Genomic DNA, 15,395 nt, shown 5'->3' on the forward strand with positions numbered 1-15,395 from the left:
TTGGAGCCCAGGCATCCATGGAGTTTAGGACCTCTGGAGTCTGGGCGGTAGCTGAAGCCTGCTGTAGAGTCTGCAACAGGAAATTCCCAGTCCTTCGCAGAGGGTTTGGGGCGAAGGAGGAAAAGCCAGCTGACTCTGGTGGATGTGGCTATGGCTGAGGAAGCTGCAAAGCCAGGGGTGAGTGACCGTCTCGTACTTTTGTGCCTTATATTGGGCTCTAGGTGAAGAGGTTATCTAATTGTTCTTTATTAATAAAAATTTGTGAGTCAGACATTGGGGTAAGAACCTGAATGGTCAGTGTAGTAGAAGAGCAGCCACCAATGAATTCCCATCTCTTCTGTTCCTCCATCCAAAAGGCTTGAGATCCTCTCTCAGTCTTATTACTTCCTGTCTCCTATCTGCCCTCGATCCAATATCTCTATGGTTAATTTTAGTCAGCAAACAGCTAGCTCCATCCTCTGACTCAAAACACATTTTATTATCAGAATGCAATCAAAATATCACCCAACACTTGTATGCACATGCATGTGTCTTGCAAACTGGTGGGCATGCCCTTGTGCATCCGTGTCTACATGTGCAAACAGGTGTAGTAAAGTCAGGGGGTTGAAGCTAGGTGTTTCCCTGAATTACTCTCCAGCTTGTCCTTTGAGATTTGGTCTCTCACTAATCCCAGTGATCACTCATTGGCTAGACTAGCTGGCTAGGGAGCTACAGGGATTTGCCGTCTCTTCCCAGGTATGACCACCCCAAGCTTTACATGTGTGCTAGGAATCCAAACTCAGGTCCTCATGGTTCTGTGGCAGGCACTTCAGTGGTTGAGCCATTTCTTCATTCTCACCCTATACATCTCTGACACACAGATATATTTTTAATTCATGGAGCTGCCAAGTAAAACCACGATCCCGACAGGAGTTACCCAACCTCATTCCTCTATGGGTTTAAAACTCAGCTCAGCAATAGATTGCAGGAAAGTAAACGCCTTCTTTCACCATGACACAAGGGTACTTAGTAGTGTGGGTAAGAGCATGGAGTGTAGTGATATATTACTTATGATTTATTAAAGCTTGCCTGAGGATTCAGAAAAGTAAAGTCAGCCACAAGCCATAGAAGTCAGGCATACACCTTTAATCCCAGCAGCCAGAAGCTGGGAGGTGGGTGGTACACACCTTTAATCGTAGGACTCTGGAGTAAGAGATAGACCCGTTTCTGTGAGTCCTATGGCACCAGATCTACACAAGGGTGAATGAGTGTAAAAGAGAATTATAGCTCATACCTTTAATCCCAACATTAGGGAATTATATAATACAGAAGCAAGGTCTCAGAGAGGCATTCATTCTCCAGCCATGATGAGGGGAAGGTTACAGTTTGAGACTAGGCGAAGAGCTCAATTGTGGATCAGCCCTTTCAGCCTGAGCTTGAGGTGAGAGCTAGTGGCCAGCTGCTTTGCTTTTCTGATATTCAGCTTGAAGTTTTAACCCCAATGTCATCACTGGGTCTTTTAATTTTTGTGTTACAATGAAGTCTAGAGTCATCTATCTTGGTCTGAGGTTCGCATTCATTTACCTTTCTGTAAGTCTCATTTTCTTGAGTGTAATGACTGTAATGACACGTACACAATGGACTATTTTGATGACTGAGTTCATACTTGTAGAACATTAAGTGCAGTGTCAAGCAAATGCAAGGGAGAGAGGGGAAGGAGAAGAGGGAGAGGGGGGAGAGAGAAAGAGGCACATTTTAACTATGGTTACCTTTTTGATGGTATAAAACCAATAGGAGCTTAATTAAAAATTTTGGGTTTCACTTGCTTTCGTACTGCATGAGCATACAGTACTGAATTAGCTTTAGTGCTATTGTGACTGTTGCTGTGAAATCAAGGCAGGAGATGCTATCTCTATAGCCTTTTGAAGACAAAGATTGTACGGGTAGTCTAAGGCTATTTTACACCCATCTATATGCAGCTTTAATGTATATTTAGGCTGAATGCATGTGATATATGTGTTTGAGAACAAGGACAGATGAAAATGTGCAAGAGAATAATATTTCAGAGAATATGGGGATGATAAAAAAACAAACAAACAAAAAAAGAAAACAAAAAACCTGATTCTCAGAGCTCTGACCACAGCTCCAACCATGAAGACTGACTTCTAAGATGTGAAGTAATGAGAGTCACCATAAGTAAGACCCAACAGGAAATATCTTGAGTGCCCAAGTACTCAAGACAATATATGTAAAATTAGTTCCAAAGAGAGTTAGACATTGTGAGTTTTCAACATCTTTCCAGGCTCCCAGGAGAAAGAACAGAGTGATTAGATTAGCGGTTTGTAATAATCTTCCTAGGAGAAGGGTCCTGGGTGGCAGGTGGGGCAGAATCTGGCTCTACAAGATTACTTTGGCATTCCTGACAGGGGAAGTGAACACAAAAGTGAGGACTTGACAGCCAGGTTTGTGGGGAGGAATGGAGATCATCCTACAGCTGGACCACAGCCACAGATTTTGGTTTGTCATCTTGGCACATTGCCTTGAAAAGATCTTCAGCTCCATATTGCTGACAATTTATAGTAGCCCTACTGAATGAGGGCAAGAAGAACCTTTGCTCAGCCTTGTACTATTCAACTCCTGCTTCTAAGAAAGGAGTGCATGTATATTGCAGTGTGTGTGTGTGTGTGTGTGTGCGCATGTGCATGTGTGCGTGTGCGCACGTGTGTGTGCAGGCGTGTGTGTGTGTGTGTGTGTGTGTGTATGTGCATGTGTGATTTTGATTGTGTGTATATGTTTAGAATCTGGCCTATGATCATCTTAGCTAGATCTCAGTTTTGTCATTTCTATCAAATTTTTGTAGTTTTGTGAAAGCTTTGATTAGGTACTCCTTTCTTCCCTTCTAAGCAATAATTTAAATGCAGAGTTGTTCAATTTACCAGCAGAGTTATATCCATTGGCAGATCATTCAAATATTTTCCTCTAATTTAGTGGAGAATGGCTGCCCTGAAATCCTTGGATGCCCTCTCCCAAACATCTACATAATCTATGACAATATTCATTTCCTAGGTTCATTTAGATGTTTTTAATCTATCCAGTAGTTAGGAATGTAATCCCCAGTATAGCTGAGTCTCCAGAACTCTGTGTTCTATCAAAGAGCTTTCTCTTTCTTTTGACTGCTATCAGCCCAACCCTGATAGAGTGTTAAATATTGCCACCATCATTTTAGCCAATCAGCACAAAGAAGTCAATAAATATAGGATACAGTGACAATTTTGTATGATCACAATTTAAGACATTATTATAATAGTGCCCATACTCCACCATGAAACAATTAACCTCAACAATAATATATAATGTACAAAATTAGGTTCATTTTATCTATAGTTGTGGTTACCTTCAGCCAATTTCTATTTAAAACTACTAAGCAGAATGTTCTAGAAACTGACAATCTGAATATTTTAAACAGCGCCTAGTTTTCAGTATTGTTGTGATGAAACCTCACTGTTCCCCTTCAACCATCCTTGGATATGAATTAACCCTCCCTCCAGTGTATCCTTGCTCTGTTCACTACACTCTGTCTGAGGTATTGGATTGGTAGCCATTCTATGGCAGTTTGTTCTCATTGGTTTTGAAAACTCAGAGAAACCAGAAAAGACATAAAATACTTCCTATAAGTGAAAGTTGTAGGTTCTTGACTTAAAGCAAGCAAAAGAGAAAAAAAAAAAAACCAAAAAACAAAAAGACAAAAACAAAACAACAACAACAACAAAACATGCTGGGGTTGCTAAGATCTAATGCAAATTATTGCTGTTAATCTTATACTGAGCCTAATTAAATTGTATCCATAGGTAGGCACATCCAGGAATATCTGTGAATGACAGGCTGTCAGTATGTTGTAGTAATCAGGAATTTTCTAGATGTCTTCAAGTAGTCCCTGTTTATGGGAAGGGTCTACTATAATCCTATAGTTGTGAAAAAGAATCAGAGTGCATTATATTTCAATGTAAAAAGATATTTCATCTTGCAAATGTATTACACAAGAAACCTCAGAGAGCAATGGCTAATCTGTTAATTTCCTAACGGCCGAATAACACTATCAGAACTATGAATGTACGGTGGCAGCCTTTATTAAGAAATTCATTTACTATTGATAAATACATTTAGGTGGCAACATATGTGGCTTATTTAGTTTTTCCTTTTAGGTATGCTTTATGAGCCATCCCTGCTTCTTATCAAATGCTCTTACCTTGCTCTGCATTTAGGTTGGAGTTACTCTGGGGAAATGGTTTTTTGGTTCCCACATTCTGTTGCATTGTAAAGCTTTGGAAAATGTGTTATCATTTCACAAAATGGTTTAGCAATTTATTATGAACATTTTAAATGGATTTATTTTTCCATATATAAGTCTAGAAAAATGTTTTGGCTTAAAACATTAACATGAAACCTCAGAATAGTTAGTTAAATGATTTTTTTTCTTTAAATTTGAAACAAGGTTGTTTTACATGTCATACATGTCAATCCCAGTTCCCTCACTCTCCCATCCTCCCTTGTCCCCCTCACCAACCCCCACCCCATCCCCTCTCTGCTCCCCTCTCTGCCTTCTTCCGGAAGTCTTCAAAATCTGTCATATCATTTGGGGCAGGACCTAGGCCTTCCCCCCATGTGTCTAGGCTGAGAAAGTATCCCTCTATGTGGAATGGGCTCCCAAAGTACATTCTATACTAGGAATAAATACTGATCTATTACTAGAGTCCCTAAGACTGCCCAGTCCTAACTATCACCCATGTCAGGAGGTCTGGGTTGGTCCTATGCTGGTTCCCAGCTATCAGACTGGGACCCAAGAGCTCCCCTTTGTTTAGGTCAGCTGATTCTGTGGGTTTCTCCAGCCTGATCTTGATCCCTTTGCTCATCACTTCTCCCTCTCTGTAACTGGATTCTATTTTAAATTGTTAGTTCTTTTATAACTTAAACCATGCTGAAGAATCTCAAGAGAATGCTAGTTTCCAGATTTTTAAAGCAAAGATTTAGTCACATGTGTTTTATTGGTTTTATTTGAAACTTCTAGATTAAAGAAGGACAAGAGGGAGAAAAAAGTAAAGATTGATACAATTGTGTAGGAAATGATACTTGTAGAGAAAAATTGTAAAAACTTAGAGGAAGCTAAATCCTTGATGGACCTTTAAAAGGAGGTTCCCTGACAGTGTCTTTTGTTGTGTCAAATAGTGGGTATTGTCTGTGTAAAATAAAGTTGACCACAGTTATATTATACTTTGTCTCTTACTAAAATATTAAGTCCTGAATGGGTCTCAAAGATACATTGTATTTATCTGGGCATGGTGACACACCCCTTTAATTACAGTACTTGGGAGGTAGAGGCAGGTGGGTCTGTAAGCACAAGACAAGTCTGATCTAACATGGAGAGTTGCACTCCAGCCAGAGCTACATAGTGAAATCTCATCTCAAAAAGAAAACAAATCACTGTACATTGTTCTTGATGTTATGCATTTTAAATAATTCCACTCCACACAATAGTCAGAATGTCTCATGGAAAGAAATTACCTTACAGAATTCCAGGTACATAATACTTTTTGTGCTATAATCAAGCCAATTCCTCTGTGACACCAAATGTTAAGTGTTGCTGGTGGGACTTATTTCTTAAGCAATAATGATTTGAAACATGGGGCACACAGTGGTCAGCAAGCCATTGGAAGTCTTTCCATCCTTCTTTGGGAACTGGAACACACTATTTGAAGAATGCATTAGCAGCATAGTTTGCAGTGCCTAGTGGGTAATGGATTACTTTGGGTGGTGATGATGCTATTTCACTGCATGGGTCTCAAGTTAGAAATCATAGTAAATACTTGGCTCTAAACAAAATGTCTGAATGTGAAGAAAAATGAGACAGCCAGCTGTTACGCATCATTAATGACTCCACGAGTGCTGCTGTTTCTGGTGTTAATGTTTTTGTGCGCTTATATGAGGCACTATCTACCAGGTTGCTGATACTAGATATCAACAAAGAAGACTCTATGTCATATAAGAAAATACAAATTGATACTTACAGATAGCAGTATTTGTACAGCACTGTGGATGACCTCTAGGTACTGGAAATCGACAACACAGCCCGTGACTGAGACATATGTGTAGTCATCCATCATGCCATGGGCTGATGGGGGAAGCACTCTCCGGACACAACCAGGTCCATGTTCCCTCCACCATGACCGATGTACAGAGATGTTGAATGTCATCAGATCTGTGTCCTACAGGGCAGTAGACAAGAGAACAAAAGAGACAATCTCATTACATCCTAGAGAACAAAAGAGACAATCTCATTACATCATAGAGAACAAAAGAGACAATCTCATTACATCATAGAGAACAAAAGAGACAATCTCATTACCTCATTCTTCTTGCTTGGACATTGGAAAGAGTTCAGTATATGTGGGAGCGCTGAAAGCACTTTGGTTTCAAATGAAGAGAAGAAAATCCAAAGCCAAAAGTGACTGTGCATATTACATACATACACTACTGAGTTTTTATCATTTCATGTAGAGATATAGTCCTTTGGATAACATTAGCTTTGTAAGGTTTGCACACATCAAAAATCCAGGAGAGGGTAGTTTGCTTTCACAGATTTTTTGGGTACATTTTCTGCTGTGATATCATTGACTTCATCATCCTAAATTCATATTTACTGAGTGTTTCATTGCACATTAGATGGTGTTGTATGAGAATTTCATACATTGTAGCTTTCTTTGAGGGAATCTCGTAGGGAATTTGTTCAGAATTCTCTACAGATACTAAATGTATGTAAACTCATAATAGTACAATGTTTACATATAAACTATAGTTATTTTATCTAAATTCAATTCATCTCTGTATTTTATAATATAATGCCTAATAAAAGGTAAATTCCATGTAAGCGGTTGAGGAAATAATGAGAAAATTGTTTACACTTGTTCTGTAGGTTTTGTCTTCACTATTTTCAATTATTGTTTGGTAGAATATATGCATATGAAATCATATGAAAGTCCATGTATATATTATTATCAACAATTTATAATTCTGTGAATAATTATTCCCTATAAAATGTATGTGAAGTTTCTGGAATCTGCTAATTTTATCTTATATATCAGTTAAGAAAATGAAACAAAACCTTTTCAGTCATGATTTAGTTAAGAATCAGAAGTCAGGTTGTTATACTGAAATATCTGGGAGGTCACCAGTAAAGTTTTCCCTCCCTCCCTCCCTCCCTCCCTCCCTCCCTCCCTCCCTCCCTCTATCTCTCTTTCCCTCCCTCCTTTCTTATCTGTGAGTCTGACTCTTGTTTCTCTCTTTTTAATTTAAATTAGAAACAATCTTGTTTTACATATCAATCCCATTCCCTCTCCCTCCCCTCTTCCCATGCCCCTCACAGACTGCCCCCATCCCCTTCCCTTTCTGCTTCCCAGGGAGGGTATGGCCTTCCATGGGGGATCATCAAAGTCTGCCATATCATTTGGAGCAGGGCCTAGGCCCTCCCCAGTGTATCTAGGCTAAGGAAGTATCCCTCCATAGGGGATGGGTTCCCAAAGTCCATTCCTGCACTAGAGGTAAGTACTGTTGCACGACCAGAGGCCCCATAGACTGCTCAGGCCTCCTAGCTAACATCACATTAAGGGGGCCTTGTTTGGTCCTATGCTAGTTTCCTAACTATGAGTCTGAGGTCCATGACCCCTTCTTCAGGTCAGCTGTTTCTGTTGTTCACGCCTCCTTGCCTGCAACTGGACTCCAGGAGTTAGGCTCAGTGCTTAACTGTGGGTGTCTGAAACTTGCTGTACATGGAAGAATGGCCTTAAACTCCTGATCCTGCTACCAGCACTTCCAGAGTGGTGAGAGATTACAGTATGTGTACACCCTTCTTGGGTGAAATCACATGTAACATAAGAGTTAGGTGAATGGAGAGGAGATAGTCAGAGAAAAAGAAGTCAGTGTGCCCATATAGGTAGACATTGGAGTGATGCAAGCCACAGCCAAGAAATGCTGTGGTTCCCTGCAGGAGAATGAGGAAACAAAGACCTCAGCTCCAAAGTCAGATTGTGCACAGCACTGCCAGCACCACAAATTCAGTGCAAGGAAACTCATTTCCGATTTCTGATGCTGGAAATGAGGGAGAAGAAATTTCTGTTGCTTAGACCAACACACTTGTGGTTATTATGACAGTCATAATAAACTAACACGGACGAGGAAAGTAAATTACTGTAGCATAGCAAGCTAGCTATAGTGTGAGGACTTGGTGCTGTGAAGTCCACTTTTGGCTGTATGCACAGCATCACATGTGTGCTTTCACCTCTCTCCCACTAAACCTCTGACCATACTTCAGACCCTGAAGAGAGAGCCATGATGGGTTTGCCCTTCTGTATATATTTTTCTCTTATTGGTTAATGAATAAAATACTGTTTGGCTAGTGGCCAGGCAGGAAGGGTAGGCGGGGCTACCAGAATAGGAGACAAGGAGAATTCTGGGAAAGATAGGCAGAGGAATCCCACCACATAGATGCCACCATGAAGATAGGTTATTTCAGGCATTCTCTGGTAATATAAGACCATGTAGAAATACATAGATTAGTAGTTATGTGTCAATAATTAAGACAGAGTTAGCCAGTAAGAAGCCCTAGCCATTGGCCAACAGTTCAATAATTAAGATAGCATCTGTGTGTCCATTTGGGGCTGAGAAGGGTGGTGGGACCTGGTGGGACAAAGAACATTCAGCAACAGAGCCATGTCTTCCTTCCTCGGGCATATTGGCAAAATACCTCCCCAGTGAACACAAAGGACAAAGAAGACACTCACTTTTTACAAATTAAAATTTATCAGAATCCATAGTGAAGACAGCTATGGATTTACCATTTTCAAGAGATGATTTTTAATATAGGGCAAGCATGTCTAATAGTAAAAGCATCCCCTAACTTTCATTGTCAACAGGAAAGTAAAGTATCATGTATGACACTTCACCTCCTGTGACAGGCTCATGTGCACTGAAAATGTTACTATATCTTCAGGCTATGTATATAGGGTATACATAAAACAGACATAGACTTCACAAATAGACTTGGGTCCTGCACTCAAATTATCATATATATATATATGTATGTATGTATGTATGTATATATATATATATATACACACACACACACACACACACACACACACGTATATGTAAATATTAAACAACAAAAACAGAACAAACAAACAAACAAAAAAAACCAATTCAGCCTGGAAAATTTGTCCCAAACCCTTTGGATACAGGATTTCTACAATGTCACCCGTGGCAGTCTAAGATTTTAAGATTTGGAATTTTGAATAAGATGGTAACCTAGAAATTGCCTTGTCTGACTTGGTGAAGAGGAAGAATGAGCAAAGAAAAAAAAAATCAGATTCTATTCTGAAGAGGGAAAGAAAGATGGTTGGAATGTACAAAGATCAGGACTTCTGAAAAGTACAGAGAAAGAAAATGGAGATACAGTGAATAGAAGTAAGTCAAGCACAGTACATTTCCATTTATGTGGCAGGACAGGAAATGAGTCCTCATTCAGAAGGTAACAGAGACAGCCCTGGAGAAAAGAGATTTGCTTTGGACAAGCTCACACCCCCAACAAAGCTCAAATCCAGTTGCGGCGAGTTTTGGCCAGAGGGTGATGTCTTTAGCAAATGGGTCAGCACTGGAGAGGAATCCCATTTTGTCACTCTGTCACAGATGGTACCATCTCTGGAAGGAACCCATTGTCGGAAACTGAGTTAACACCGGGGGCCTACAGATGGGAATAATTACAAATCTTGGAAGCCCAACTTAACTATCTCCAGTACGAGGGTGACAGCTGTAGAGAGTAGCCATGCTGGACAATAACAAACCAGACAGATGAAGGTGGCAGGGAGTTCAGCTCAGGAAGTGAAGTGTGTGGGGAAGGGCAGCTCCAACTTGGTGATCACAAATAGACATCATCAACTGAGAGTAATCATGGAGTTTGATAGCTTTGAGTCTGGTGTGAGAAAGTGAGTCAACTTCTAGAGCCACCACCATCTAACACTCACTGTTACAGCATCTGAAAATTACAAAAATCCAGTGGGAAATTTAACATGCACATGTATGTTTCTCCAACAGGGTGGTTAATACGTGGGTGATTTCAAATGTCTAATGCTTCCTCTACCTTTACAGTATTGTTGCTTCCCCTAGTACATTTAGTGGATACTCCTCAGCTAGAGTATCAGTTATGCAGAGTATACAGTCTGAGGAGTCTCGGGAAGGTAGGAGCGTCTGCAAAGCTAGGACAGGCTACAATGCTAAGGCTGGCTAGCATTAATTCCACTCTGGTACACACCGAAGAGAATCTGCTAAGGTGAAGACAGCTCTGATAGACACTGTCCAGTGTGGTTTAATCCTAGACTAATCAATGGAAAGACGAGCCTACAAGTATAACTGACTTCCATGCCTGGTCCATGGCCTGCTGAGAGTGTGTACTCCACAGCTTTTGGATGGAATATTCTGAGGATACTGGTGGAATCCACTAGACAAAGTTATACTTCAATTGAAGTTCTAATTTTTTAATAGGCCATGTGACCTATCTAAGGTGAGGGAGATTGAGACCACCCAGAAGGTAAAGGTGTTTGCCACATAAACCTGGAAACTTGAGTTTGATCAATAGAACCCCGGTAAAGTGGAAGAGCTTGCTTCACAAGTGGTCAGTGGACTCCAAATGTACCAAGGGACAGTTTCACCCACACCCATCATGCACACATATACACAATAACAATAATGAACATTTTAAGAAGAAATATGGGGAGGGAGTATTAATGCCACCCACTAATATTATACCAGGATCCATGTGACCTCTTATGTCCATTGTGTTTGCTTTATAAATTTGGGAGACCCAATTTTTGTTGTGCATGTTTTATAATCATTACATAATATGAAGTATTCCACTTATTATTATTTTGTGGCCATCTTTATCTCTTCTATTTTTGGTGTGTGTCTAGTTTTATCAGGTATCAGAAGAACTATGACATTTTGTTTTTGTTTGCTTACTGGATTGACATCTGGTGTGTGGCAGTCCTTGACAAAAAGGTGTCTTTTAAAGATAAAACTAGTTTAACTTTGATTTCTAATTCAGTCAGCTGCTCTGCATCTATTTTTGTGAGCTAAATTCATGTTTAAGGTTATTATTGAGAAAAGATTATAAGTGTTTTTAATTCTATTGGCTATGTTTTGGCTTGATGGTTCTTCCAAATTGTTCTGGGTACTTTTTCATCATCTTGACAGAAAACTGGAGTTATCTGGTAAGTGGAACCTCAATTGAGAAAGTGATTCCATCAGATTGGTCTGTAGGCGAGTCTTTGGGGCATCTTTTAATTATTGTGGGAAGGACCAACCATCGTGGATAGTGTTGTCCTAGACAGGTGATCCTGGAGGTATAGAAAAAGCTGACTGAGCCAGACTGGACAGGGAAAAGCCCATGATGCCTCCACCCTGCACAAAGAATGGTAGGCAAGTGAGGAAAGCTCAGAGTGAGAGAAGTGACCCTTCTCTGGGAAGCGCACAGCAATTAGTTGTCTACTGCCACATCCCTGAAAACAGACATACAAGTAACAATATGTGGACACAACAGGCTATATTTAAAAATATGTATGTACATAAAATGCATATATGCATGCAGTAACAGGTGGTGAAAAAAAAAAGAGGCTATGAAGGTTTGGAGGGAGGAAAGGAAAGGGAGAAGCGGTGTAACTAAATTACCATATGAAACTAATCCCCCTGGCCCACCAAGCAGTCAAAAGGAAGCAGGCTGAGAAAGCTAGGGAAAGCAAGTCAGTAAACAGTGCTCCTCCCTGACATGTGCTTCAGGTCCTGCCTCCAGGTTTCTGCCTTGAGTTCCTGCCCTCACTTCGCTTCATGATTTAACCTAAACAAACAGTAAAGTAGCAATTTAAGTAGGACCCCAATAAAGGTTTTAATTGCCCATATGAAGTAGAAGAAGGAATGGCAATGCAGGACAGGCAGGTGACACTCAGGACAAGGCACGGAACAGGCAAGCAGCTTGGGGGAGTGGGCAGGTCCCAGACTAGAGCACTGTGTAGCTGGCAAGTTGGGTGAGTGGAAGGAATCCAGGCCAGGACACTGCAGGGGCAGCTGAGGGTATGGCTGGCACCCAGGCTAGGGTACTGCTTAGCGGGGAAGCTGGGGGAGGGGTGAAGCAAGGTCATGTTCTATTGGTTTCACAGCTTCCTCGCCTCCTAAGCAGATTTAGTTGTCAAACAGGCCTCACATGCTTGCTTGGAGCAGTTCCATATATGCACATGGTAAATTGTGCATGCTATTCCCTGCTCCTCTGGTTAATTTCAGGCCTGGGTGTGGACAGTTTTCTCTTTGATAGTTTCTGAAAGTGGTTGTTGGGACTCTGAGAGCATAAGGAAGCAGGTGGAAAATGGAAAGCTCTTGAACGTATAGATGGGTGACACCGAATGCCACCAGTTTTAACTCTGTACAAATGCAGTGCAGAAACTACCCCTGTACTCTGATGCAAAGGGTGAGGTCACAAAGATGCCCCAGTATGTTCTTAGGAAAAACTACTTTATGGGGTCAGATTTTTTTCCCAGCTTAAGAAATCCAAAGAACTTTTATGGGAGATATATATTCTTGTTGGTTTGCTATTCAGTTACCTTTATAGCAATAGCACTTTATTGACAATAAAACATTTCACTTCCATTTTAGGGTCTGTTGATTTCCTACACGAATTATTTGCAGTTACTCTCAGAGGGTAAAATATTACAGAAAAATAATTGCTTTCATTGGTGAATTTGGTTTAATGCAAGGCAATTTACCTGCAGGCAAACTGCAGAGATTTGCACTGACTGCTCCATTTCCTGGCCATCAGATTTAATCTCTTACAGTTAGTCCTGATTAATACAGAAGAGCTATGTGTTCTTCTTATCTTAACAGTATTCATTAGGTTCAAAATGAATTAACACAATCTCAAAATTCAGAGAAAAATTCTTTTAAGCATCCATATCCAGTGACCTTTGCTTTTGAGGAATTTAAGCTTCCTTCAATGACTTTGACAGAAATGTATACAAATAAAACACAAAACAATTTATGAACCAATCATACATATTTGTTACACTCATAAAACCTCTCAGCATAGCTCTCACTTACTTCTAGAGATAGGATCATTTATAAACCATACTATGCTTTCCACTGACTATATTAAAAATTGACAGTGAACATCAATAGCATAAAATTATATTTAAAGTTCAGACTTGAAAAGTTTGCTATGGAATTTTATTTTATGTTTGTATCTGATTTCTATGCCCTTCACCCCTGGATTTCCAACACAAAAAATTGCTAAACACATGATGACTCAATTTTTGGTACAAGACAGATCAGAAGAAAGGAATGCATAAAACCCAGGTTTCTATATACATAAAGACATTTATTTTGTTGAAACTCTTAGTTACCAAGCCAAAATATGTAGCTTTTAAATACATGGATTAACATGAAACCACAGTTATACAACATTAAAATAATTTTGAATATTTTAAATGTCATTTCTCCTTCTGATCTTGTAATTAGAATGATATGATTTAAGCTCATCATGTTAAGAAAGTTGAAAACAAATATAACTGATGCCTTTGAGATTAGTTTTAGGATGAAAAACAATCTAAACAACAGAGTTTGGATTCATGAAAATATAGGTGAATGTAACAAAATTTGGCATCCTCAAATAAGACACTTCGGCATGAGGGGATTACTTTGATCTTGAAAAATGTGAAATACCATCATAGAGCCTTCCTCAAGTAGCTGATGGAAGTAGAAGCAGAGATTCACACCTAAGCACTGGGCTGAACTCCTGAATCCAGTTGTAGTGAAGGAGGAGTGATAAGCCAAGCAGTCAAGACCATGCTGGGTAAACCTACAGAAACAGTTGCCCTGAGCAAGTGGGAGCTTGGGGAACCAGCATAGGACTAAACCATTCCCCCTGAATGTGGGTGTCAGTTAGGAGGCCTAGGCAGTCTATAGAGCCTCTGGCAGTGGAACCAGTATTTATCTGTATTGCACGAATGGACTTTGGGAGCCCATTCCCAATGGAGGGATACTCTCTCAGCCTAGATACATGGTGGGAAGGCCAAGGTTCTGTCCCAAATGATGTGACAGACTTTGATGATCTCCCATGGGAGGCCTCACCCTCACTGAGGAGTGGATGGAGGGTGGGATGTGGAGATGGTGGAGTGAATGGGAGGATTGAAGGGAGAGGGAACTGGGATTGGTTTGTAAAATAAGACTGTTTTCAATTTAAATAATATTATTTACAAAAAGAAAAAAAAGCAAGGTCCTAACTTACAAAGATGCCCTCTTTCAATGTCTGTCAGGAAAGGCCAGTCTAGATCATTTAACATGGCTTTCCTTGCTGTCAGTCTAGAAACAGGACAGAACAGTTTGCAATGCAACGTTGCCTAATCACCAGTGTCAATGCTTTCTTTCTTACATGTAGCCTTCTACATACACGTCTTTCTGTGTGTGTGTGTGTGTGTGTACTTGAGGCTGGTATTTGAATTACCCATTCTATGGGTATCTTCCATGTACATATGAAACACACACACCAGTGCTCTTGTTTGTCTTGTTTGTTTCTTTGATACTCTGATCCATCATTTGCTATCCAGTGTCTCAAGAATTTAGCTTTAGAAAAATCTATCTTTCTAAATATAGCTCTCACTTAACAATAATACTTAACACTTTTCATTCTTTTTAGTTGCATATCAAAGGGCTGTTGAAATCACTGTTATATAGACACTTTCTTTGTTGTTTCTCCATGTTTTATCAGTTGCCAGCCCAACTGGGAATAAAAAGGACAACACTCCAGAGAATTCCATTTGTACTTATAAAGCAGTAATTTGCTTAGTTTCAAGAGTTGGAGAAAATTTATATTCATTTAATAAGGCCATGCCAGCAAAATCCTTGTGCTTTTCAGAATGTGAACTATAAGAGTGAAGACAGTATTCAACATATCTAATGATTTTCTCTACATTGGACATTTTAGGGAGAATATAGATTTATGGGGCACACAGAAAACAGTGCTTCATGGAGGAGTTTTAAGTATTTAAATATTTTAATACAAATGCAGCAACCTGCACAATTGAGGGATTGACCTAACTAGGGCAGCAGAGGAGGATGTAGGTTAGTATCAGTGGGAGGTCTCTGTGGGGAGCAGTATTGGGTTTCTGTCATCAGGAGGAAGAAGCTGTGACTGATAGTTTGTGCACATAATAGTTTTAGCTAAAAGACAATCATTTATAATATTTGTACTTGGACCAGAGGAAGGTTCTGCCTTTCCTCCCAGCCTGACCCAGGGAAGGCATTGTCATTTTCATGGGTCAAAGGAACTGGGT

General features: G+C 40.0%; 1 protein-coding gene across 2 annotated transcripts in view; it reads right to left on the reverse strand.

Moving 5' to 3' along the window:
• Nkain3 (sodium/potassium transporting ATPase interacting 3) overlaps nt 1-15,395 on the reverse strand; it is a 640,303-nt gene that overhangs the window by 170,776 nt on the left and 454,132 nt on the right. For both annotated transcript variants that reach the window (XM_051198451.1, XM_051198443.1), the window contains exon 4: nt 6,042-6,239. In XM_051198451.1, the coding sequence (XP_051054408.1) occupies nt 6,042-6,239 (198 nt within the window). The remainder of the gene's footprint in view (nt 1-6,041; nt 6,240-15,395) is intronic.

This window comes from Phodopus roborovskii, unplaced genomic scaffold, assembly GCF_943737965.1.
Source record: "Phodopus roborovskii unplaced genomic scaffold, PHOROB, whole genome shotgun sequence".
In the NCBI taxonomy this organism is placed as follows: Eukaryota; Metazoa; Chordata; class Mammalia; order Rodentia; family Cricetidae; genus Phodopus; species Phodopus roborovskii.